This window comes from Scomber scombrus, chromosome 19 (genome assembly GCF_963691925.1).
Source record: "Scomber scombrus chromosome 19, fScoSco1.1, whole genome shotgun sequence".
Classification (NCBI taxonomy): domain Eukaryota; kingdom Metazoa; phylum Chordata; class Actinopteri; order Scombriformes; family Scombridae; genus Scomber; species Scomber scombrus.
In genome coordinates this window covers 15,550,935-15,576,555 of record NC_084988.1, presented here as the reverse complement: position 1 = coordinate 15,576,555, position 25,621 = coordinate 15,550,935, and the positions used below count along the sequence as shown (strand labels likewise).

At 39.6% G+C, this 25,621-nt stretch overlaps 1 protein-coding gene across 2 annotated transcripts; it reads left to right on the top strand.

The window, feature by feature from the left end:
- The first annotated feature begins 5,265 nt into the window (after positions 1-5,265).
- On the top strand, positions 5,266-7,302 carry otx2b (orthodenticle homeobox 2b). Of its 2 annotated transcripts, none has more exons than XM_062440393.1 (3): positions 5,266-5,362; positions 5,870-6,021; positions 6,673-7,302. In XM_062440393.1, exons 1-3 carry the CDS (start codon positions 5,266-5,268, stop codon positions 7,300-7,302), a joined length of 879 nt encoding a protein of 292 aa, XP_062296377.1. The 2 variants fall into 2 exon arrangements, with proteins under 2 accessions (XP_062296377.1, XP_062296376.1); XM_062440392.1 differs by having other exon boundaries at positions 5,266-5,363; positions 5,847-6,021.
- Positions 7,303-25,621: the final 18,319 nt, after the last annotated feature.

Below are 25,621 nucleotides of genomic sequence, written 5' to 3'. Positions count from 1 at the left end.
TTTAGTTTCTACCTGCAAGTTGATTAGTCCCCGTCAACTTTGGAGACTATAAAAGTCAGTGTTAGGCCCAACGTGAACGTAAAATGCTATAAAATATTTTAGAGAGCTGCAGGTCTTTATGATGAGGGTTAATTATAAGGATGAACTTTAGCCTGTGCTAAATATGATTATTATTAGTTTTACTTTTTTTTCTTTTCGGCAAGGAGTCTGTCCACAGCCACACACGTGAGAGAGCTAAACTGTGACCTCTGAGATGGTCAAAAAAAGCAAACAGCAAAATATTTTTAAATCCATTCCCATAACCTGCTCCTCAATCCCATTTAAAGCTGCTATGTGACATGAATTTATTACACAGAGATTTGAATCAACATGAAAAAGGCGAAATTATTTTGAACTTACTGCACTATTTTCATTGTAATAGAAAACAAAATAGTTATATAAAAACACAAATAAACACTGACAAAAAAAAAAAACAACAACAAAAACTAGTATACCTGGAGGTGTTGCAGCTCCATTCCTCCAAACCATCAGACTTGTAGCAGACTTTCTCCTCAGCTGAGATGAGATCTCTGCTCCTCTGCTTGTTGAAAAAAATCCAGAGTTATGATCCATACAGCCGATCGAAATCTGTCAAAAGACATGTCACTGAGTTTGTGAAGTTGATGTATGTATGCTGTGTGTCAGTGAGTTAAGTGTGTGAGCCTCGTCAGGCTGCCGCTGCACCTTTGACTCTGGCCTTCCGCACCAGCCACAAGGAGGCAAAACCACGATTCATAAAAACCCACCGTCTGCCTGTGTTTATAAATCTAAATCAATATTCCAATCTGTTTGAAGTGAGCGGGTGTGTCCGTGCAAGCGCGCAGTGTGTGTGTGTGTGTGTGTGTGTGGTGTGCGTGTGTGTCAGTGTCAATGTTAGTGTGTGTGTGTGTGTGTGTGTGTGTGTGTGTGTGTGTGTGTGTGTGTGTGTGTGTGTGTGTGTGTGTGTGTGTGTGTGTGTGAGTGAGTGAGTGAGTGTGTGTGTGTGTAGGTGTTGCACAAAGCCTCTTAAGATGATACATTTACCAAGCCGTGACAAAAACCCTCGGCATATTATTTTGAGATGGGCACGCAGGTTCAAAATTCAAGTGACGTAGACGAGGCTTATTTGTCCCTTGCAGCTTGTAGGTCCTCCAGTAAATGTGACAGAAGATGAATCTTGCACTACTCTCTCAATAACTACTATTATTGTTATCATCATCCTTGTTATTATTATTATTATTATTATTATTATTATTATTATTATTATTATTATTATTATTATTATTATTATTATCAGTCTTATTATTATTATCATCATTATCATTATAATCATATTGTTATTATTAATATGGGATATTACAATGTTACAACACAACACAAAACCTGCAAAAAATGTACTATCTTGTAAATAAAATTGTAAATAAAATAGGCCTACCTTCATATAAAGAGCTGTCTCTCATCTTCTCTCACATCTGCCCCTTGCTGAAACCAATAATGTCTTGTCGCCAACTGCAGCCCCGTCCTGTATCAACCTTTTTTTCCTCCTTCCATTCATCCTTCCTCATCTCTGGGTGTTTGCACACTTCAGGTCCCGGTGTGCCAGAACAGAGTCCGCCGGCTGCTCGGTCCCTCTCGGTGGGAATTCCCCTGTAAATATTCTGGGTGATTTTTTTTGGTGCAGGCCTGTATCAGGCTGATGGGAGCAGACTGGCTGGCTGTGTGGCTGGGAGGACAGTTTTAAGGAAATAAGTCTCTCTAAATCCCCTTTTTTGCGACGCGCTGGAATGTGAGAGGACGGTGCAGCTTTCACATGGAGTGCCCTGGCGTTTCTTTTTGTCACAGATTTATTTTTTTTTCCTTCCTGTTTTAAATCTTTTTTTCTCAAAATAGCAGCTATAATTAGTATTAGTTACACTTTATTCTCGTTAAGATGTATCAAGAAGTGTGCAGTGCTATCCAATGTTAAGATGCGTTATTATTGCTGAAACTTTTCAGAATTAGAAATTTAAAAAATGTGGTGATTTTGAGATGACTTCAATGAAGACAAGTGATGCACTATAAGCTATTTTAGAAGTATGATTGTGTATTTCCATCATTAATATACTATAAATACATGTTATTTTAGATAACCCTTTATTTGAGCCCCCCCTCGCACATGAATAGGCTTTTTTAAATAACTTATCTCAGTTTAATGCCCCCATTTGGCAACAGCGATGTCTGATATAAAATATTTAAAAAATGTAAGTAAACGGACTTTTCCTCGGTTTAAACTCCATTCCTCATGACCCATCGGCAGACGTGCGTTTATTTATCATCAACGTACCCTCTCTGCGGTGGGATGGGGATGTTGTCAGTCGCTCTCTCGCTGCCATTGGCTGAGGACCGTGCGTCAAAAAAAAGTAGCTGGAGACATTTGTTTCCCGGAGAAAAAAAAAGGAAAAAAAAAACGGGGGAAAAAAAAATCCTCCCCACCAGTGTGAGAGACTGAGACAGAGACAGACCTCAGCTCAGTCCTGCGGCTCCCATTGGCTGGCAGTTTGTACAAAATCCAACTCAAACCACTTCACTCACAACACACCAACAAATCCTAAAGGCGTACATGCAGCCTCCTCCTGCATCACTCCGCCGCTGCTGCACCACTTCCAAACCTGATGCAGGCGCTCCACCTTTAACTTTTACCCGCACTGCTGTTCTGCTTCTGAAGACGGCTGCTTCTGCTTCTGCTTCTACTTTTGGTTGGTTTTGTGTATTTTTTATCGACCAGGACGTCGTTGATCCGTACAATTTAATTATTTCTCCTGGAGGAAACCAAGCAGACAAAGAACTTTCCAGTCGCCAATAACAGGGTACGTTTTGCCTTCATTATAATAATACAAATAACAATACATATTTTTGTCATAATTGTTAATATTATTACTATTATTGGTATTATTACAGCTACTACAACCCAATATCGAAATTTAGAATCGCGACCAGAAATTGGAAGCCTTGTGGAAAAAGCACACCTGCAATTAAAGCACATATCAAAGCTTACTACATAATTTTATCCAATAGAGGAAATAAAGCGTTTTGACTATGTTACTGCTGCTGAAATAAAAACTATAAACACACTAAGAAATGCCAGTTTGAAGATTCCAGGCTGTTTACTGGCATCACAGTGAAGATGAAGATGAATATATTTCCCATCACTTCGTCTCGTTTAATTTAATTTAATTTCTTTTTTTTTAAATTTTGGAGAATACAGAGACAATAAGTTACCAAACTCTTGTAGATTGCCGTAAATCTTGGCGAGCACATAGAGTTCACATAGAGCACCCAATCAGTGGTGCAAAACTGATACAAGTTACATTATAAATGACTCAAATAGAGACAATGAAGACAGATTTTCAGCTTTTCAGACATTACAGCTCATTTTCGTCGTAATTAAATGTTTCCAGCAGCTCATATTTGACAAATTTCCCACTCTCACTGAGTGAATCCAGCACTGCCAACCGAGGGCACCGAGTCCATATTCACTGAGTGAAGTTTGCAGTCTAAAATAAATCCAAATTTATTCCGCACAGCTTTCTCCTCAACGGGAATTTGGAGACGTTTTAATGCAACAAAACAAGGATTAATTGTGGATGAGTAAAAGTGAAACCTACGCTGAAGGAAATAAGAAACTATAAGGCCTGCTATGCTATCGAAAAATGTTTCGGGGCCTTGTCTGGTTATGTGTGTACTTGTTATAATTTAGAGGACAATAAACCAACACGTCACATTTAATATGTTACACTCATGGTTTTGAGGCTCTGGTGACAGATTGTATTTATGCGTCTAAATGGCGAGTTTAGCTCGATTTAATGAACATTTATAAAAATGTAATTAAACAACTGTTTCATTTTTTTCTCTCTCTACAAAGTGCTGATAATTATTCACATCAGATTAAATAAATGAAGACGGCAAAACGTGAACGTGGAGTAAATATAAAAGTCAAATGCAGTGTTTGATTGGTTGCATCATTTCAGTAGCCTGGAGCACTTTGGACTGTAATCATACCAAACTGCAGATCCAGTTAGATGCCACTCGGATTATCTCGTTAATTCATCAACAGAAAAAAAAACAACATTTATCGTAATTAATTCTCGGACAGGGTAATTATTATTGAGCGGGTGTGCAACTGGTAGACGGGTCTGTTTTAAGTGTGACAGATTGGGATGAGGGGGTTAAAACCGTTGGATATTGAAGGGGAAAAAATGCAACTAATCAAGACGCACAGTGGGGATAACGCGGGTGAGGGTCACTGAAGTTGAAGTGACAGCAATCACGCATTTACCAATCAACATCACAGAGCAGGTTTATTTCTGTTTAAAGAACTGCGGGGACAGTCAGGTCTTCAAAAGCACGTCTTTAAAAAAAAAAAAAATGTAATTAAGGCTTCCCTGCGTAAAACAATACTTTTAAAGTTAAAAATCTAAATAATTTTCACTGTATTTTGCTTTAAAAATTCACGCCAATCTTGAAGCCTTTTTTAAATTCATGATTTCCTAAAAATGTACAAGGAATTAGGTCTGAAAGATGATTATGATTATTCTGCGTACTTTATTAAATAGAATGGACATGTGAATTCACGTTTAAGTAACATCAATTCAATTTCATCTTCACATCCCATTGATTTTCTCTTTACATTTACATACATCATTAAACTAGAAAGCCAAATGCATATAAAACTTGACATTGTGGTTAAGTCATTTTTAAATATTTTATCTTAAGAAGCACGTCAGTTAAAGCTACACGTATTTATTTAATTGTATATTACTGGAAGCGGTGACAAAAAAAAAGAACTTTCAAGTGACTTGTTGCAATTATAGCCTGCCGCGGTGTGTGTGTGTGTGTGTGTGTGTGTGTGTGTGTGTGTGTGTGTGTGTGTGTGTGTGTGTGTGTGTGTGTGTGTGTGTGTGTGTGTGTGTGTGTGTGTGAGGGAGTGAGTCAGAGGGAGTGGGGGGGTAGTCGAGATGAGGACAGCTGGAGATGTGGTTGGTGCTTTTTGAAGAGCGCCGTGCGTTTTGGAGAGGGCTCATTTTCCCGACAGCGCCATGCAAACGGACCTAATATCTCTTCATCGATGTCTTTTCTTCTTCTCATGTTTCGGAACAGGTGCCCGGTATAACTCGGACCACGCGGCGAACAGAGGACACCAAGTATACCTCGGGAGCTCCATCCATTTTCAAAATTTTCTCCAACTTCAGCCCACAGACAAACATTAGCATGATGTCGTATCTAAAGCAACCACCTTATACAGTCAATGGCCTGAGCTTAACTACTTCCGGAATGGACCTTTTGCATCCATCGGTGGGCTATCCAGGTGGGTTTCAACTTTTTAAAGAATGAAGAGTAATGACAGAACATGAATGGCTTGACGGTAATAGGGGAGGGATGATTCTGGTAAACAGACACTACCATCCAAACCCACTCATGATAATAATGTATAACACTATACTATATTACTATACTATATATAAATAAAATCACACGTTATCCAACCTTTTGCGCAGACGCACACCATTCCTCTGAGTCTGCTCTTGTGATATTTAATTTTGATGTGACTTCTGATTAAATTATTGGCAGATTTGTTAGATTGTCTCGCTATGGGCGATCTGCATTTAGTTTGGGCTAATTAGACTATAAAATATGTAAAATGCTTCAATTTGTCACCGACGTCTGCATCTTTCTAGACTCGTGCGTAATTACGCAAACAATATTCTTTGAGTTACATTACTGCTTTTGATTTTTAATTATTTTTTCAAGCATATGTACCAACATGATTTATTTATTTACATTCACATCATTAAATTTGCCTTTGTACTTGCAGCGACGCCACGGAAGCAGAGGCGAGAGAGGACTACTTTTACGCGCGCTCAGCTCGACGTTTTGGAGGCGTTGTTCGCCAAAACTCGGTATCCGGACATATTCATGCGCGAAGAGGTGGCGTTGAAAATCAATCTACCTGAATCCCGTGTACAGGTGAGTTGACCAGAGCATCTGCCATGTTTGAAAATCATTAAATATCGGTGAATATTTTAAATATGAAAAAAAAATCTGGACTGTTCCATCGTTTATTTTGAAAAACGTCAACGCAAAAGTGGACATAATGTCAGACTGTAGTGACTAATTGTTGATTATTTACACTATTTTTTAAGATTTAACAATATGAAAAATGAAAAGACATCGAATTAAAAATGTTGAAAAAATAAATTTTATATCTGCACTGCACGAAACACTATTCTTAACCCGTGACTGACAGAATATCTAAAGCTTAGCATTTTGTCTTCCTTTAATCAAGTGGAAAACTTGCCAGTGGGGTGAGATAATTCCACTTAAGGATAGACCTCTGTTTGGAGATTTTGGGAAATGAAATGAGACGGATCAGTCCACTGGTACCAACATATTGTAACTTTGTTTGAGAAAAAATTCTATAAAAATTATGATTTGGAGTGAAAAGAGTGAAACGAATCGTCTCATATTTTCACCTCGTTCAATAAAAAAATAAATTAGAAAAGTTATATTTGTTGTAGTTGAAAAAAAAAAAAATCTGTTAGTGCTGTATGTTAGCCTAATCTTAAATACTGGGTTGTAATGAAGTTATAATTAAGAGAAATTATGTGACTTTTCCAGGTCTGGTTTAAGAACCGGCGGGCAAAGTGTCGCCAGCAGCAGCAGCAGCAGCAGAACGGGGGCCAGAACAAGGTGCGACCTGCCAAAAAGAAAAGTTCCCCAACCCGAGAAGTGAGCTCAGAGAGCGGCGCCAGTGGCCAGTTCACACCCCCCACCAGCACCACCACAGTCCCCGCCATCTCCACCACCACCACCGCCGCCCCAGTGTCCATCTGGAGCCCGGCGTCCATCTCTCCGCTCTCAGACCCGTTGTCTACCTCCTCCTCCTGCATGCAGAGGTCCTATCCCATGACCTACACCCAGGCCTCGGGTTACAGCCAGGGCTACGCCGGCTCGACATCCTACTTCGGTGGCATGGACTGCGGCTCTTACCTCACTCCCATGCACCACCAGTTGTCAGGCCCGGGCTCGACTCTCAGTCCGATGAGCACAAACGCAGTGACAAGCCATCTGAACCAGTCCCCGGCGTCCCTCTCCACCCAGGGCTACGGGACGTCCGGCCTGGGCTTCAACTCCACAGCAGACTGCTTGGATTATAAGGACCAAGCGGCGTCGTGGAAGCTGAACTTCAATGCCGATTGCTTGGATTATAAGGATCAAACTTCCTCGTGGAAATTTCAGGTCCTGTGAACAGAGCAATCGCCTGTCATAAAGTGCACAAACAGTAACGATCACATCAGACTCAACGCTGCCATCCCTCAATAAAACACACAAGACTGGTTAAAGTGTGAGCCGTGCTCTGTGAGGCAGGGCTCTCAGGGGCCTCGAGTTGTTTTTTTTTGTTTTTTTGTTTGGCATGATGGCTCTTCGGTCCTCTTAGAGGAGAGGTTTAATTTATTTTAGCACTGGCAAAGAGATCCCCCCCCCTCACCCTCACCCCACCATTCATTCACAGGTTGTAGCCCCTCGTCCATGTCTGTCAGTGTGTGCCTCTATGCGTAAAAACACCTGTTGAGGACGACACAGAGCGGACTCTCAAAGAAAAGTAACACCCACAGCCACGGAACTAATGTTTATCCAAGAACAAAACTCACGTTCAATCTTCTTGTGAAGTGCTCGGGATGGACAGACCTCCTTTAAGCTTCTTCCACAACTTTGCCGACCTGTTTGGCAAAGAGACACGTTGATGAGGATGGTGTGTGGACATGGATGCACTACTTTATTTAAGAAAAAAAGTGTTTATAAGGAATCAATATGTAGTTTCTAAGAGACAATCAGTGTGTGTCTTATATAAATGGTACATATGTGTTTTTTTTATCTGTGCTAGCCTTCGAAACTGTGATCTGTTGTATTGTATGCAATTTGTGAGCCCCCCTCGCATCAGACTCTCTGCTGTGATTTTAATAGATTTCTAACTTTTTTGGAACCATGACAAAAAAGATGCTAATGGTTAAACTGCCGGTCATCACAAAGAGAGACGAGACTTTTCCAAGTACATGGTAGTAATAATCAAGGGTTCGCCAGATACTGGAAAAGACTCTCGGTTGCTGAGAGCTCCACACTTGCTCTCCCCACCACCCCCACCTCCCCCTTCCATTGATCTCAACACACGGTGATTGTGGATCCTTTACTGGCTCCAAAGATGGTGTGACCTCACCGCTGAAAAGACATGAATAAAGGTCCTGTGAGCTTACTCTTTCATCAAGAGACGATCTGTGAGTGCGTGAGTGTGTGTGCGTGAGTGAGTGTGTGTGCGTGAGTGAGTGAGTGTGTGTTGGAGAGAGAAAATGGAGAGTGAACACAGTGAATATGGCAGTGTGTGCAACATTAATTGCGGGGTTTTGTGGTTGTTGTTTTTTTCTTTGACAAGGTGACAATTTCTCAAACATATCATTTGATTAAGTATTAATCACAAGGTTACATTATGATTCTTCAATAAAATGGAGGGCAAAAACAGACTTACTACAGTATTTTTGCGGATATTTTAGATTTATCATTAAATGCATTTTTAGAGGGATGAAGGAAATCCACACTTAATGAGCACCAAATGGATAGTAGCAGCAGTGCACGTGTGCTAATCATATAATCAATAATTAGCGTAATAATTCTAATCTGTCAAACTCTCTGTCCTCATGCAGCATTAGTTATTCCAACTGATATCTGAGATGATCAATAAATTAAACTGCAGTCGTCTGTTTTCTATCCGATGCTCATTAAAATACATCCAAACTAAGACAAATATTCAAATGATGAGGATGAGCTCTTTTAACGAAAAAAAGAGATAAATGTGTATGGGGTCACAGTTTATCCCACAGTTTTTGTTGGGTTTTTTTTTCCTTCCGGTAGTTCAATTCAGATAGTCCCAACAAAAGAGAGTGTGAGGCTGGAGAAAGCAGAGTTTAATCCCGGCCTCCAAGAGATGTTAATCCCAACATTTTACCGGCAGGGGTTTCTCCGGGGCGCAGAGCAGAAGTGGTCCCATTCAAAGCCCACACTGCATGGGTTTAACATGCCTGATCCCCACATGTGCGCTCTCATATGAAGCCTGCTATTTCAACTAACGGGCAAAATGTAAACAACGCAATAATGTTTCGTTTAATTGATCTAGGAACTGCTTTAATTGCATCTTCTGCGGGTTTCGGGAGGAGAAATGCACAGTAACATCATGATAGAAATATGAGAGTACAAAGTAAAAAAAAAAAAAAAAAAAAAAAAAAAAAAGCAACCCCTCTCTCTATTTTTGCTGATGATTTTTGTAGTTGGTATTGTAGCTCATCTTTTTCTTTTTTTTCTTTCTTTTTTTAAATATTATGCTTGGTCATGAATGTTTTAAAAAGGCGTCCAAAGGATACATCTGCAAACTCGGAACTAAAACTTGAGTTAGGAGCATTGTGAGATGTATGAATCTAAACTCAGGCAAACTCGCCATGATATTCCTGCAACAATCCCATACGGGCTATTAAGTGTGTAAATTACTTTTAAATACTTAGAAATTGCTGTGGCGTTCTAACTTTTTTCATGTACATACTGCATAAATTGGATGAGTTATTTATTTGCATATAGCACCCTTCCAAAATGATTTATTTTTGCGTGACGGTGTGCACTGCAGAGGTCATAGCTTCTATAATATATATATATATATATATATATATATATATATATATATATATATATATATATATATATATATATATATATATATATATATATATATATATATATATAGAGAGAGAGAGAGAGAGAGAGAGAGAGAGAGAGAGAGAGAGAGAGAGAGAGAGAGAGAGAGATAGTCAGCTGCTCTTAAGAGAAGCGAGTTGCTTTTATTTACTTGTCTAACTCCAACTCTCAAGTCCAACGTTAGTGTCAATTTACAAGAGACAATGAAGTCAGAGCGGCTGTGGGATCTGTAATGAGACGACATGGCTCTGCAGTGGGCTAATTGTTAGAAGTCCAACATTCAATTAGCATCCTTGACATTGCCAATAATCTCTCTTTCATTGGAGTCTCCGCTAAAGGAGCGCACTAATTAAAAGCGTTGCTTGAAATAATCGAAGCGTTAAAGAGAAGAAGAGAGCGACTTTGATTCCTCCTCCTGCGTGGTCAGAAAAATAGGTGTGTGTGTGTGTGTGTGTGTGTGTGTAGTTTTGAAAGACTTCATTACATGCACAATTTACATCGAAGGGTTAAGTAGAAATAGCATATTTCCAAGTCCTGACTGCTGCCTAAATGAATACATCATACTGGCACGATTTAAGCGTTATATGGTAATAAAGTGCAACACAACGCCAAGTTTAGAAACGTACATTATCGTTGTCGTGGCGATAAACAATGAAACAATTGAATTTGGAAACAATGGCTCGGGCTAACAGAAGCTTGAATATTCATGAGATGCGTCTCCTACTCAGTGTCAACAACTCCTCAATCCAGACTGCTGAAGTTTAAAAAAAAAAAAAAGAAAGGAGAAAAAAAAGGTTTGAGAATGCAGGCTCACTTTCAAATGTCAGCTGTTACATCATAAAGCTATACACGAATGAAAAGAGGAAAAATCCGAACAAAAGTTTGAATGGGATACAAAAAACACTTCTATCATCTACATGTGATTAAATGCGGCTGATTGAACAGAAGCATTTTCATTAATAAAACGATCAAGAAAAAGATCTACTGTGGCTTCCAGGGAAAAAACCTCAAAACAAATACAGTATGAGACCCCTAGATATTAAGCAGTACCGCACATTATTACAAAAATACCTGATATAACACACTAAGTTTGGGAACTGGACTCTTCACAGACGAATTGCTCACTGATACGTCCAAAAGGTAATCAGTTGAAACACAAAAGCATCGTCCCACTTGTTATTGTAACCTTGGAGCCTCGTGTCTTCAAAAGTGCACAAGTCAGAGGAGGATTAGACATGCGGCCTCCACAATACTTCATACATAATATGAGTTTTTAATCAAGACCAAAGCAGTGCTAAGGAGCATATGGGGCCAACAGACGCTGGATTAATCCCTCTTGTTTTTTTTGTCTAACAGCGGGCTGCACAGCCCCCCTTGTCCCCCGGTCTGGTTGCTGTCCGGTCGGTCATCCTCCGCAAAGCATCGGCCTGCGTGCGCAAAATTGAGTAAAAGCCGGCTAAAAGGGCTGCCTGCAGGCCGCAAAGACTGCAGGAACGTGGGGTGGGTGATTGTCTACTGGGGTCGTGGTCTATTGGTGAAAATTACACGAGAATATGTTGAACAAACGATCATATTTACGAAATATTACATGAGCAAGGTTTTCCCTGCAGTCTGGAGGCGTCAAACCAAGTTATCCCAGAACAACCACAATCTACTTTTGCTGCTGAACTCGGTGGAAGTGTCTAAGAAAATATCAAATGTAAGTATGGGTGTTGGAAAAAGGAAAGTACTTCATTATTAAGAAAGAAAGACAGAACGAAAGAGAGAGGGAGAGAGTTTTTTTTGTTTTTTTAAAAACTGCACAGGAATGTGGGACAGTGTGTTAAAATTAAAAAACATTAATTGATGGCTCTCAATTAAAGTCATTTAAATTGCTTTTGGATCTTACATGTTTGATAGCCTGCTTGATATATGCATGTGTATTTATTGCTAGACATTGTGATGAAAATAAAAATTAAAGCAATAAGATAATGATGTGGAAAAATGTGCCAACAACTAATAATAAAAAAACAACAAAAATAAATAATATCTTTAAGCTAATCCAGCAGTATCCCCTTGAAAGTGCTTATCCAGGCTTAGTCGACATTTTCTGAAATTATTTAAGTTTGTGACATCATCAATGAATTTGATAATCTTGTCAAAGATTATATTAAAAGGGTTTTGTATGGCCTACATAATAACAGATTTAGATGTTTTAAAAAATGAAGTCTAAAGAGATTTAAAGTAAGCGCAGTAAAAAGCATGTTATTTTAATTTCTCAGACTGCTCACATAAATCCATGGATTTGCAGAGATCCGAAACTGATAATGATACTAGCAGCTTGACTAGCTGGAGGTCTGATAAAGCAAAGGGCCACACATTCTTTCTACACCAGAAAGCATTGCAGAGCCTATAAAATAACCCCCCCAAAAAATATTCCACTGCCTCCTTCACGGCCTGCAGTCATTTACTGCTTCTGTCCCATCACTGTATTTCCTGTAGAAAAACACACATGAAAGCACATTTTAGGGACTTTTTTTTCAGCAGAGTCCTTTCCCTACATTAGTGCTCTTTAAAAACCTGTCTCACCAAATATGCCTAAACATTTGGCTTATGATGTTCATAAGCCCCACAGGACACAGAGGGCTTATCAGTTCATTAGCCACTTGATGGCCTATTTCAAGTTATAGTAGGTGGGAGGAGGGCGATGGATGAGGATACGACCATCCATTACTGAGGCATATTTTGTTAAGCTATTCAGAGGCAGAAAAAACCCTCAAAACCCATAAGAAGATTACCAGATCTCAGCATATGTTAAAAAACACATTATTACTATGCTTATGGGCCTAGTTAATACCTAGTTAGTTAAAGCTCACCTAGTTAGAACTGGAGAGGCTGTCCATTTAAAAGGATGTTTTTGCTAAATAATTTATGATATATTCTGACTGACTGGGACAATTCACTCTACAGAGTTGATTCATAAATCAACCTGTTTTTTTCTTCAAATATTAAACATAGACTAGCATCCACTCCTCCTAAAATAATGGATACAGACACACAACATTTTAGTAGAAAAACATATTAAAATGTTTAATTTTAGTTTCATTACACTTTAAAATTGCAGGTTTTTCAAACTCCTTGGTGTCCACATATTCCACAATATATATATAAAAAATATCTTTATGAGACAAATGGAAATACCACCGGTGATGTCCCACACGCAGCTGCATGCTAAAGAGTCACATGCTGATGACGAATGGGAGTCCTAGTTCAAACAGACCAACACTGATACGTTGACTACATATATATATATATATATATATATATATATATATTGTACACACAAGGGGTAAGCAACTATGTCTGCTGCTGCAATGGTATTGTATAACTCACAATATGCTTGTGTGTGCAATATATTATATCAGGAAGAGTCATCTGAGCTAGAGAACTGATGGACATAACCCAAAACCCTTTTGATATCCCACTGAGAGGATGCAAAGTTAGTATTTCAAGCATCAAATGTGAGTCATAGACAATAACACCACACAATAAACTTCAGTAGTGGTATTTAACAGCATTTACATAGTAGCTTTTGATATTCACTTCTGGCTTAATACTTACTTTCAACTGAAATTGGGGGGCGAAATAGCGGGAACAACTGACCTTTGACATTACGTGTAAGCTGTGATCAAACTCCATAGTTAATGGCCTCAAACACACCTTTTGATCACAAATAGCTTACAAATTTAATGACTTCATGGTGAACGGAGCCAATTTCGTTCCATTCTGCCAGTATTCTCACCACAGGCAGCAGAGTATATCAAAAAACAGCCACAGTTTATCTCAAAAGAGGAAAAAGTAGGGAAACAACAGCATCTATTAATTTCTAATTAATCCCTGGCCCCATGAATTCAGCAACAAATTAATTCACAAAAGGCAAACATTCACATTACCAGTAGCATAATATAACAGTCATTTCTCTTTTTTCCTTAACATTTGTTTAGATTATGTTGATACATCTGGTTCCTCTATATCAAATGCTGTATTTACTCTACCTGTGAAAGACCAACTTCTCTCCTCCTCACCACTTAGCTGAGCTCATGAGACTTCTCATTATAACAATTAACACAGATGCATGTGATGAGGCCTCACTGATAATTTACACCTTTCTAACAAACACTATCTCTTAATCTCCTGCAAAGACTGTTCTCTTGTGAGACAGTAGGCCTATAGGAAAAATTAATTAGCTACATCCAACAGATTAGAGCTTGGAGACCCCTCCCCTATCAGTGGCAGACCGTCAGAGACAGCAAGGTCTTCTCTGCTGGCTTAAATACAGTCAGAGTCAGGAAATTATGTTTTTAAAACATAATATACATATTCATTAATGCTATACAGTATGTATTTTACAAAGTTGTTTCCCGTCAGTGTATTGATGTCATTTCATTGCTACTTTCTCCCCCGGGTATGCTGCTTCCAGTGCAGCTCACATAAATTAGAGCTTTTTATCCAATCAGATGTTCTCCCTGCCCTGTCTCCAGGTGAAAAATCTACCCAAGTGCCTTCCGAATTTCGAGCAAATCCCTTTTCTGTTTAAGCAAATTGGAATGATGTTGTTTGTCATATTTTTTAACCAATCAGATTTTAAGTTAGCCTAGCCGCCTGCATCAGCATTTTTCACGTGGGCAATCGGAGTGCCAGTTAGCTAATTTATGTTAAATTAAATTATTAACACTTTTTTTGCAACGTTTACATTGTTAAATGTAGTGCTTTAGATTTTTTGTTTATATTTTTAATTAGCTCTGTTGTTTTTTTTTTTTCAATGTACAATGGCTGAGGGAGGACAAGAAACAGATTTGGTGGGAGAGCAGAGCCTTTCTCCAGAAGCTTAAACAACATCTGACTTACAGTGTTAAGGAAACATTGAAAATTGTATTGCTGGGAATGCCTGTTATTTGCAGGAGAGCAATGTCATGTTTGGACCATTGAGCATTGAAGCTTGGAGAAACCAAGATCTTTTTTGCACATCTTAATGACTTTGAGTTGCGTTTTTTCCAAATATCCTAACCACGTGCAGCTGCTTGACGATATCTTATGTTGCTCCAACAAGGTGGTAATATAGGTCTAGATTGTTCAGCACAGTCTTTGAGGAGAGAGTTTCCCTAAAGCAGCTATTTGAACACATATCATGGTACACCATGATGAGTATGATGAGGATGCTGTGAGCTATGCTGAATGATACAATGCACATCTGGATGATTTTGAGTTTTGTTTTTTGCCTTCCAAATTTTAATGTGACTGATTATTCTGATGTACTTTTTGGAATACTGCAGAACAAAACATTGTACAATTCTGTCTGGCCAGAGTGAACGAGTTTTGTGACACCATTGAGAGGGTGATTTTGTTATATTATGAATCTACTGTGTGTGAAACAGGTGCACCAAGCACAGGGAGAAGGGAAAGTGCAGGGGGACATTCATGCAAGGTACCAGAAACTCCACGAAACAAAGGAGGATGGACTTTATCTTCTAATGATAAGTAGCTTTGGTAAGTTTGGTGGATTTGTATGTATCTTTACTAGCTTTTGATTATTCTTTGCTTTAGATTTGCTGCTGGTGTGAATGATGTTCAGATTCAGTGGCCTGGCTGTGCCTTTGAGTGTGTGTGATAGCATGGGCGTTTCGGTCCAGTTTTATTGGAATCTGTGAGGAAGCCTGTTGAATCCATATTGTGTTATTCATTTCACAGCATTTTTGCTTCCTTGGCTGTTGTGAGTTTGTTCTTGTTTCTTTAGTATTGACATTGATTTGGGCTATGCAATGTTTATTTTTGAAGTATCCTGTCATATAGTGTAATAGTGGTTCATCCTTGATGGTTCCAGTCACCATGTATTCATGTCTCTGCAAGTAATTCATTGTAACTCTCATAGGTGTTGAGCCTCATGTCAAATCACTTTATTCCACTTGATAAAGGTTATTGTCACTGTGAATATGGGGTGGTAATGTTGAATGACAGTCGCCTGTAGCTCTAGTGTCATAATGAAGTTATTCAAAGGCAGTTTAATTACAGGAGGATAGCAATGAAGGCCTGGGTGTAAAATACACTGCCCATCACACCATAGATGGACAGCAGTTAGAGTACAGTGCAGAGAGGAAAGAGGCAAATCAGCACTGAGACAGAATCTGCTCTTTGCGTATTTCAATATTTCATTGAGTGTTATACATCAATGAACTGTTTCAGGGTGTCATCGGGCAGAAGCTAAGCCTTTTGAATTCATGGCCCGCAAGTGTATGCCTTCATCCAACGTGCCTTGAATGCTTAAAAACAGGCATCTCTATAACACAAGTTTTAAACACACTTCTAGAAATGCCACATCAACTAGACTTCTTCTCTCACATAAACTGAACTTTTTATGTGTTCAAATATATCAAATTGAATGTCTGTGAGACACAGGGAGGTGATTTTTATCACTGATTATACAGATGATCCACAAATCCAAACATTGTTTCGTTTTGAAATACAGCAAATTAATGCAGTGAAATGATAAAAGCATTGAAAAGTAGAAAAGGAAAGTACTGATGAACTCCATGTTGCAAGATTTATACTGCACTAATCTTCATTGCATACTGTTTTAGAAGTTAATATACAAAGTTAGTAGACTGACATCAATCAAACTTTGGAAAGACATTGCTTTTTAAAAATAGCTTTAATGTTTTCCGGTTGTGTGTGGGTAATTTATTTGTGTACTGCCTACACTGTGGGACAATCATGTCCATCAACAGCACACTCAAAAATAAGTGAATTTAGCAAGAATACTGGCATTTTTAAACATACTTACACCTGCAGTGCAGAACTTTTACATATAAATGAATGTCTATTACGTTCAAGACCGTGCTAAACGAATTTACACAATGATGTAAATTTTGGTGCTTTCTTAAAATAATGTGCAATGTGCATCCTGTACCAAAACTCAGAGCTAACGTGTAGTATGAAACTGATGCAGCTACAGAGTTTAAAAGAAATGAAGGTATTTTGACTTGTCATAGAGAAGCACAGGTGTAATTAACATTAACGATGACTGCATTAGATTTTGGTGAATCAGTTCTATGGTCTTGGTACAGTACATGTTGGTTCATTCAGAACATTAATGGACCTCAGCCTTGTTAGTTATTAGTTGCACCTTTGTGTGTGCAGACAGTCAGAATGTCTGCTGTGAAGAAGTATGCACACTGTACCTCTCCTATCTTCACTATTATAGCACATAGAGTTTCCAGTGTCACCATACACCATACATCTCACACAGGTAAGAGGCAAAGCTACTTGTGGAAAAAGGTTCTGGTGTGAGAATCATTCAGCCAGCACGAGGTAATGACCTCCAGTCTTGATGCAAATTTCTCTCAATGGTAGTGGTTTCATACAAAAAAAAGGCCCAAAATACAATAAAAGATGTTATTTTTAAAACATGAGAAGACCAAAGCAAAAGACTGTTATCAGACATCAACTCAGCAAGTGTACTCACACGAAGGAGTGTAAAGGACAGCACTATTTTCTCTACTCATTTCTGTCTAGTAAAAATCTCCAAATTTGGTGGTTTTGAAAAAAAGAATTGTGCTTTTACAGGATAATACTCCTACTTCTTAAGCAAAACAAACAGGGATACATGTCTTAACTTATGGAAAGCTGACATTTTGGAGATGCATTGTTTTCACTGGAAAGCAACAAATGCTGGTTTACAATCTTTCTATTCACAAAATCACATCTGATGGTGCCTCATTGCTATTTTAGTCTCCTTACAGTATCTCAGAAATAACTTTTTGCTTAAATTTACACTTGACACATAGAACACATACACACCGAAAAAGAGTTTCATATGTTTTACCACAAAGGAGTTCTTGGCTTGGAAACAGAGGCACAAACACACAAACAAAGCAACAGTTGCCTGTTGAAGAGATGACGCTCTAGCACCCCGAGAGCCAATGTGGCTGTTAAGCAGGGATAAAAAGTGGTTCTCATAATATCAACCAAACGTTTAATAAAGCTTGAGTAAGTTAAATCTTCTGTTGATGGTCAAATCTCAGTCTTTCTACTTATACAGCTAATTTGACAATTTAAAATCCATCTATCCTCTGATCAATTTTACCTCTCTTAATCCCCCTCTTTCCCCCCTCCACCTGTTAGTCTGGGTTTGCATGCGTGCCTCCCTCTCTCCTGAGAGCATATGGAGCAGTGGCTGACCCAGGGAGTCGTTGAGTGTTGGGACAGATGCAGCCTCTTCTCTCCCCTCCTCCCCCTCCCTCTTCGTCCACCCGCCACGACCAGCCCTTCCCTCCTATCCACCTGTTTGGGTCACAGACCAGGGGGATGAGTGGCTGTGCGCGTGCCACACCAGCGGCTTGGCCACTGCTTTGTTATCCTACCCAAGACAAAAGAGTATTTAGGGAGAGCCGGCTGCCTGCCCAAGGGGAACACAATGCCATGAGGCTGGCAGAGCCTGTGGACTCAGGGCCGTCGATCACGTGCCCGCTTTATCTGAATAAGCGTCAGGGGGCATCTGGTGTGTGTGTGTGTGTATGCATGTGTCTAACCTGAGGTATTATGCCAGACGTGGGGGCAGGAGACAAAGAATATGACGTGTGTGCATGTTTGTATGTGTGAGAGGCGGAGGGGGGAGCAGAAAAACAATTGCATCTATTATCATTAAATGAGGTCTACACTTGAATACATTGAGGTCTAACAACAGGTCAACTTCTGCTGCTGATAAAATTCATAATGGGCTATTTACACATGATGTATGTCATAATGTAAGCTTTTAAGTGATTTTTAGGCTACTTTAGAACAGTCAACAAAAGCCTTTGGATGAACAAAGGCACACTTGACAGTGATTATAATGTGTCAAAGCACAATTAAAAGAAATTAAAGTCTATCCAACACTCAATACATACAATTTTTTTTAAAACAGGCCGTAAAATGTATTGTTATAATCTAGTGTCTCCATAATAATCCAAAGCGTCTTCATCTAAATAGTAAATGTACTGCACTTATATAGCGCTTTTCTAGTCCTTCAACAATTCAAAGCCCTTGTACCACTCTATGTTTAAATATTAGGACTATCCTTGTCCTTCCTCACTCATATCGCTTCACAAATCTATACAATTGATTTGTTGAAACAAGCAATGATTAGTTGCTCCCGTCAGACTCCAGGAGTTCCCCAGTGACTGTGCTGCTGAGTTATTTATGAACTCCAGCTGAGAGCGACGCATTGACAACAACAGGGGTATCAGGGTCAGGTCAGCAAGGTTACAGAGGTCAGGTCAAGTTGAGCCTCTCCAGGCCGTGAGGATCTTGACTTCTGGGTCAGCGAGGAATCAATGATGAAAAAAATGACGATAAAGACGGTGTCCAGTGGTCTCTAACAATCCTGTCATCTTTGGTTTAAAATGTACAAGTTTCTAAAGCCAGAGGCAAGATTTGAACTGACAATATATTCCAGAGTCAAGATAATCTGTGCCCTGGTCATGACATCATCCATGTTTATTAATGTAACAAATGTGAACAAACGCACTTAGTCTTCTACCAAAATGTGAATGTCAAATACATCCTTGTGTTAATTAAATCACTTTTGGATGTGTTTCAATTTGCTTGTGGGCATAATCAGACAATCACTGAAGTGCCAGCATGTTTAAGAGTTTATAAGGAACATTGGTTGGATAGCTGCAAATGTATGAAAGGTTAGAAAAAAGGGAAGTTTTCACATGAAATTACTTTTTTCATTGCTCAGATGTCCTGATGTTTTATTCCTAACAAAAAATGAAAACAGTTTTCTTTTCCACCTGAAGAAATGTTGAAATTTCAAGGACTTCATGCAGTACTATTGGACCTCTTTTGATATCTGTTAAATTCCTGGTGTTAATTTGAAAACTTTCATCTAAAAAGGTATATTAGACCTAATTAAAACCGACACAGATCGTTAGTGTGGACAATGAGGTTGAATTGGACTGTACAGCATCTTTTGTAACACTTAAAATGTTTTAGTCTTTTATAATGTTGTGTTCCTGTTATTTTGTCCACTCACTGTATGTATGCCTGGTCTGAAAATTGAATTCATTTATTCATGTGTGTGTTTTTGTTTAGTCTAGACAATGTTACATCATTCTGGCAGGGGTGTTTGTGTGTTATTGTGTCTATTGTGGCTTACTACAGCGTGTCATGCTCTCTCGACAGGCACGGTTACACATGGCTTGTGGCGCCCTGACCTACAACTCCCCCTCTTGTTTGTCAGCGGTTGTTTGGCCTACTTTCATAAAGACAAACACTGCCATTTGTTTTGTTTTGCATTTCCATGAAAATGGAATAAACAAATGGCAGGGAGAGGGACAGTTGGGGGAGTGAGGGGGGGTGAGGAGGGTATGGGGCAGGGAATTACAGGGTAGAACAAACCCTGAACACTCCAAATAAACAATTATTCTTGAAAGAAATATTAGCAAAAAAAATGTCAACACTCTGCCAACTGAAAAATAACTAAATAATTACAAGCAGCCCAATATAAAATCAAATAGAAGCCAAACTGAATGAAAACTTCTTGTCAGAAATATTACACATTCACTGGTCTGACATATTTTCAACTAGTAGGGTTAGGGTTAAAAAAATGTAACTTTGTTTTTCATCTCAGTAGTTCTTTCCTGACCTTCTGGACACCAACTGAACTGTGGGCCACAAGGCCAGCAGACCCTCAAACTGAATCAGCTCCCCCCTCCTCTCTTGCCCCATGGACAGTAAGGATGCTACAGTCCGTTAATGAGTATGCTCCATAGCACTTTAAGAGTCCTTAATTAGTGGCACACTGACAGTGGGCTGTCCTGCCCTGGGAGGGGAATACTGGGGGGAAGACAAGGGGGAGGGGAGTCAAGTCCACATGCCCCCATGCAGGCTTCACTTTTACTTATATATTATATGTATATATACATATAAAATATACATGTGTGTGTGTGTGTGTGTGTTAGTGTGTATGTGTGTGTGTGTGTGCGTGTGTGTAAAAAATAAATTTAAAAAAGGTCAAAAGCAAACCTAGCCTATACAGAATTACCAGTCCACCAATGTGATTCATAAGAAAATCAATTGTTTTGACATGAGGAACTTGATCAAACAAAATTGATTAGGTCTTTGAAAAGGGTGTGACATGGATAGCGCTCCAAGGTTAGGCAATGGACTGTAGCAAACACATGTGATTGAAAAGCTTTAAATGGGTGTCAAACAAGCAGGGACATAATGTTTGACTTAAATTATCAGCAGTCCCACAGGAGGCTTCTGGGACTGCTCCCCAGAGCTGGGGGTGTGTGTGGAATACAAACAAGGGATTCACCAGTGACCACTGGGTCAGCGCTGGAAGAGGGGACGGGTGCTGCTCGCTCCCGTGAGACTTGGCCACATTCCTACAGCAGCTTTTTTTAAATTTGCTGGACATGACCCCCCCTAGCAGGCGCTAACGGGACAGACAACACTTGTAACATACAGCATACAGTCGCTTTGGGTGTGTGTTTGCAGGGCAGGTGGGGAGGGGAGGGGTGGGGTGGAGTGGTGAGGGGAGTGCTGTTGTAGGGTCCCAGATGGGTTAATGGGGGAGTTTAGCATCAGGATTACAATGCAACAGTACGGCTTCAGATTGAGTAGTGATTACCCCAAGCTCACACTGGCAACCCCCAACACCACCACTGGGCCAACAAGACCGGGCCAGGTTGGGATGTACAAATAAATAAAATGTTAAAATACAATATTATCTCGATAATTACTAAATACTAAAAATAACTCACATTTATAACAGGTCTGCAACCTAAAAGAATTACACTATAAAACATTCTTTGTTTTATAACATTGTTTTATATCATAAAAAATGCACCTTGGCTATTCCTATAGCTCTAAGTTAAATAACAATGGTACGGGTAAATAAATATAAACGTTTAGGCACATTTCAAGATAAAAATCATGGATTTCACAAAAAATAATGCACCAAGAACAATATTTCCAAAAAAGTATCATGTTCTCTGAGAATAAATAAGTGAAGTGATACTTAACTAAAATCTCAATATCAGCTATTTTTATTTGTCACTGTGGATGTGTAAATAACAGAGAGCAAGATGTGCTCCCTCTCATGGCCATTGCTGGTTATAACAGTACATTAAAAAAAAAGTTATATAGTTATAATGATTATGCTCCTACTCAAGTTTTTTTTCCAGACCTTCAGTGCTCCATATCCTTCTTTCTCCATCACCTCACTCCAACAGGGTGCGAGACTAATCTGTTTGTCAAACGCGTGTCTTGCCTCTGCACCCTACGTCCCCTCCCACCCTCCCCTTCCTCCCTCCCCAGCTGCTGGCCATCACAGGTCCAGCTCCAGCACGGCCAGCCCGGGGAGATTGAAATGTTAAGGGCAGGGACGAGAGCTCCACTAATTAAATTCCCCAGGTTAATCCCTGCCGATCCCCTCATCGCACTCTCCAACCAGGCCCTGCAAGGAGACAGGGGGCAGAGACCGGAGAGGGGGGGGGGGGGGGGGGCGACAAACAAACATTCAACACTAACAATGGGCTCAAAAAATATCTGTGTGATGCAGGACACACAAATACACCAAAACAAGCATGTGAACAATAACGCAATAAAATCATGTTTCATCATGTAAAAACTGTTCACGCTGTCTTCCTCATCAAAGCAGCGTTTCTGGAAGGACATACAACAGTGCTGCTGATTAACCTTTACATACTGTTCATATTCTGACCTTTCACATTATCCCCTCATAATTAGTATTACATTATAACACCAAATCTATATTTAAGTCATAAATATCATCAGTCAACAATAAACTGGTGATTAATCTTAAATGAAGCTTTCAGATAGAATATGCTTTTTAGCTTTTACACTATCTGTTAATGGAGAAAAAACATTCACACTCACACTATACGATTAAGATTATCCTATGTGACCTAAAACAGGGGAATATTATAGCCATAATGGTTTCAATAAACTTATTTGAATGTGAAGAATGTAAAGACATTATTGAATGGTGAGTTTTACATTCAAATACAAATATGGGTCAGATTTACCCTATAACACCATCTACATACAAAAATCTGTATCAGCTGCACAAAGATTCTGAAAAAGTTGAAACATTTACATTTTTGTATATTCTGGGTTACTTTAGGAAGGGTCACGCTAAAATAATGGCGTTTAGAGTATTTTGACTGCTTTTAAATGTGAAAAAAGTCAAATTTGACCTGAAGAGTATGTAAGGGTTAAAGCGTTTTAAATATAAAGACTTATTAAAGCTAAAAAACTGCTGCCGTGTTGACAACCTATCATGTAACTGTGCCCTCACATTCTCAGGACTGTGTGGTGGCTAAATGCTCACCAACACCAGCCTCGGACCTGTCATCATCTCAGCATGTACAGTGGCCTCATGTCTGACCCCATGCCACTGTACTGCAGAGGACAGCTGACACGCTGTCCGATGACTAGCAAACTATGTGACCTTGGCAGCAGCACAAGAGGTGTTAAATTCCACCTCCTCACCTTTTCCCAAACGCAGGGTGCAAAAGTGATTTTCAAACTGAAAAACTGTCAATCAGACAAAAATCTAAAGAAACCCTGGAGAAGCAAGGGAAGCCCAGAAGAAAGCTTTATTTCTAAGCTGTCCATTCTTCACACCACCTCTAAGACACAAGGAGTCATCAATGCAAATAGACAGCTGAGTAATCTTGTCTACTGCAAATGCTGACATGTTTATAACATGTCAGCATTTGCATGTGAAAACACAGAACTATACTCCTATTGGATGGAAAAATGGGCTACATGAAAGCAAACAGTCCGTACATCAAGTTCTGATACATTCAAAGCTTATGCATCATCAAAAAAACAAACCTAGTGAAAAAAATATTGTCATAACTGATCTCGGTCAGTGAATGGATGTGGTGGGTGCAGGAAAGTAGATTTAAAAGGAAATGAAAAGAGCAGGTGCTTTTGTACACAGTGGGTGTGGTGTTGGGGAAGACGCGGGTGTATTACACAGTGTGGGCGTGCTGCGTCACAGACACCATGCGCCTGCGTTGTGGCTTCGCTCAGAGGTGTAATGCCTGATTAGGGGATTACAGGAAAGTGCTCCTTTGCAGTTCTGTGAGAAACAATTATTAACATGTTGGTGTCTCTAATCCTGGATAAACACAGCTTTTCAAGAACAACAGCGAGTCTTTCTTCCCCCCCCTTTTTAAAAAAAAAATCCGTGTTTAAACCCCGTAGTCACTTGAACTCCAAAGCCTAACTAATACCAGCGGAGGAGACAGGCCAGTCGTGTGGAACACTGTCATTACAGAGGTTGTGCTCTTGGAGGAAGACATAGCCGGCCAGCAGGCCTTCACATCAGAAGGGAAATCCAAATTTAGCTTGGGGAGAGAGAAGCATTGTGCTGAGTACTGCTTGTTGAAAGGGCATTAGACTGAAACATGTTCACGGCCTGTAATCTTTTATTTGTTTGTACACTTGTCTCATCTAATCTGCTTGTGAGTAATACAGAGATGATTTCCTAAGTCATGTTGGGGAACCCGTGGATAACAGATCCAGGTGGGGTAGTGTCACAAAGCTTTACAGCAGGTTGACGCTGCATTCTACGCACACTTTTTTGTCAAATAGGCATTTTTAGGACTCCTAACAAGAGTGTGGGGCTCTAAGTGACATATTGATTTGTCACTTGCTTGGTCTATTTAAAGCTTTTTTTATGGATAAAGAGCAGCACAGCCTCTTTGGGCTTCTAACAGGACTTTTAGACACTGGTTAAGACAACATTTATAACAAGAGGTAAAGCTATCCAAATTCAGTGTAGGTCAGTAGGGTACCATAGTGACTGTCAGATCAACTTTCAATAATAAAATTCCAATTTACTCCCCTGCAAAGGGCAAGTATGATTGGACAAGATGAATGGGTTTCAGTGATTAATGAATGAATGAATGCATGGAGGAAGAGATAATCTTAGAGATAACTCATGAACTAAATTTGTTATTATTTAGTTCCAGCCGTGTGTGATAAAAGTCAAGTAGGAAGCAATCAACACACTAGTGATTCCTGAGCCACAGGTTCCCACACACACATACCTGCACACACACACTCAGTTTATCATTTCAGTGTTGCCTGTGGCTCTGAAATACAGCACATCAAAACAACCTGTAAGTTTCATTTCCGATACCCTTGAACCTGCTGACTGGCCACACTGTCCACTGGCTGACACTTTGAAGAGTACCTCATCTCAGTTGCCTCTCCCGCCGCCGTTCTGTGTGGTCCTGAGGAGAGACAATCCCACATTCACTGCACACAACACGGCTGCTCTCAACTGACACATCTCATGTAGTTAACTCATCTATTAATGCAAGATATCCCAATTCTGAAAGAAATATTCAAAAAGACAGTTTTTAATACAAAAGCTTTAAATGGACAACACTAGGTTGACTTCATATAGAATTTAGTGTGATCATGTCATTGTACTTTCATTGACCTCTGTCTCAGTGGAGAAGCGTACCAGTGAGTATAACTGTGTTTCTAGTTGCCTATTTCCAGTTGCTGGTGTTTGATGTTGGGGATGTGTTGTGCCCATCTGGCAGGGCAGGGTTTAGCCCTAATCCCAGAGCCCCTCGGCAGGGGAGCCCCAGACTGTTGATCGCTGCCCCCCTGCTGGCTCCTCCACACTCTTGACCTCCTCAGCACATAAACACACAGACCCCTGCCACAAGAAAACAAGTCCAGTTCATGAGTATCAGTTCATGAGAACTTGATATTCCACAAATATTCACAAATAGGGTGCTACCATCCTTTTAGTTAA

Excerpts from the sequence above, each read along its gene's own strand:
- otx2b (XM_062440392.1), top strand. The coding sequence starts at position 5,266 with ATGATGTCGTATCTAAAGCAACCACCTTATACAGTCAATGGCCTGAGC. Across the intron at positions 5,364-5,846 it reads CCATCGGTGGGCTATCCAGG|TAAATTTGCCTTTGTACTTG; the intron begins TGGGTTTCAACT and ends CATTCACATCAT. Across the intron at positions 6,022-6,672 it reads TACCTGAATCCCGTGTACAG|GTCTGGTTTAAGAACCGGCG; the intron begins GTGAGTTGACCA and ends TGACTTTTCCAG.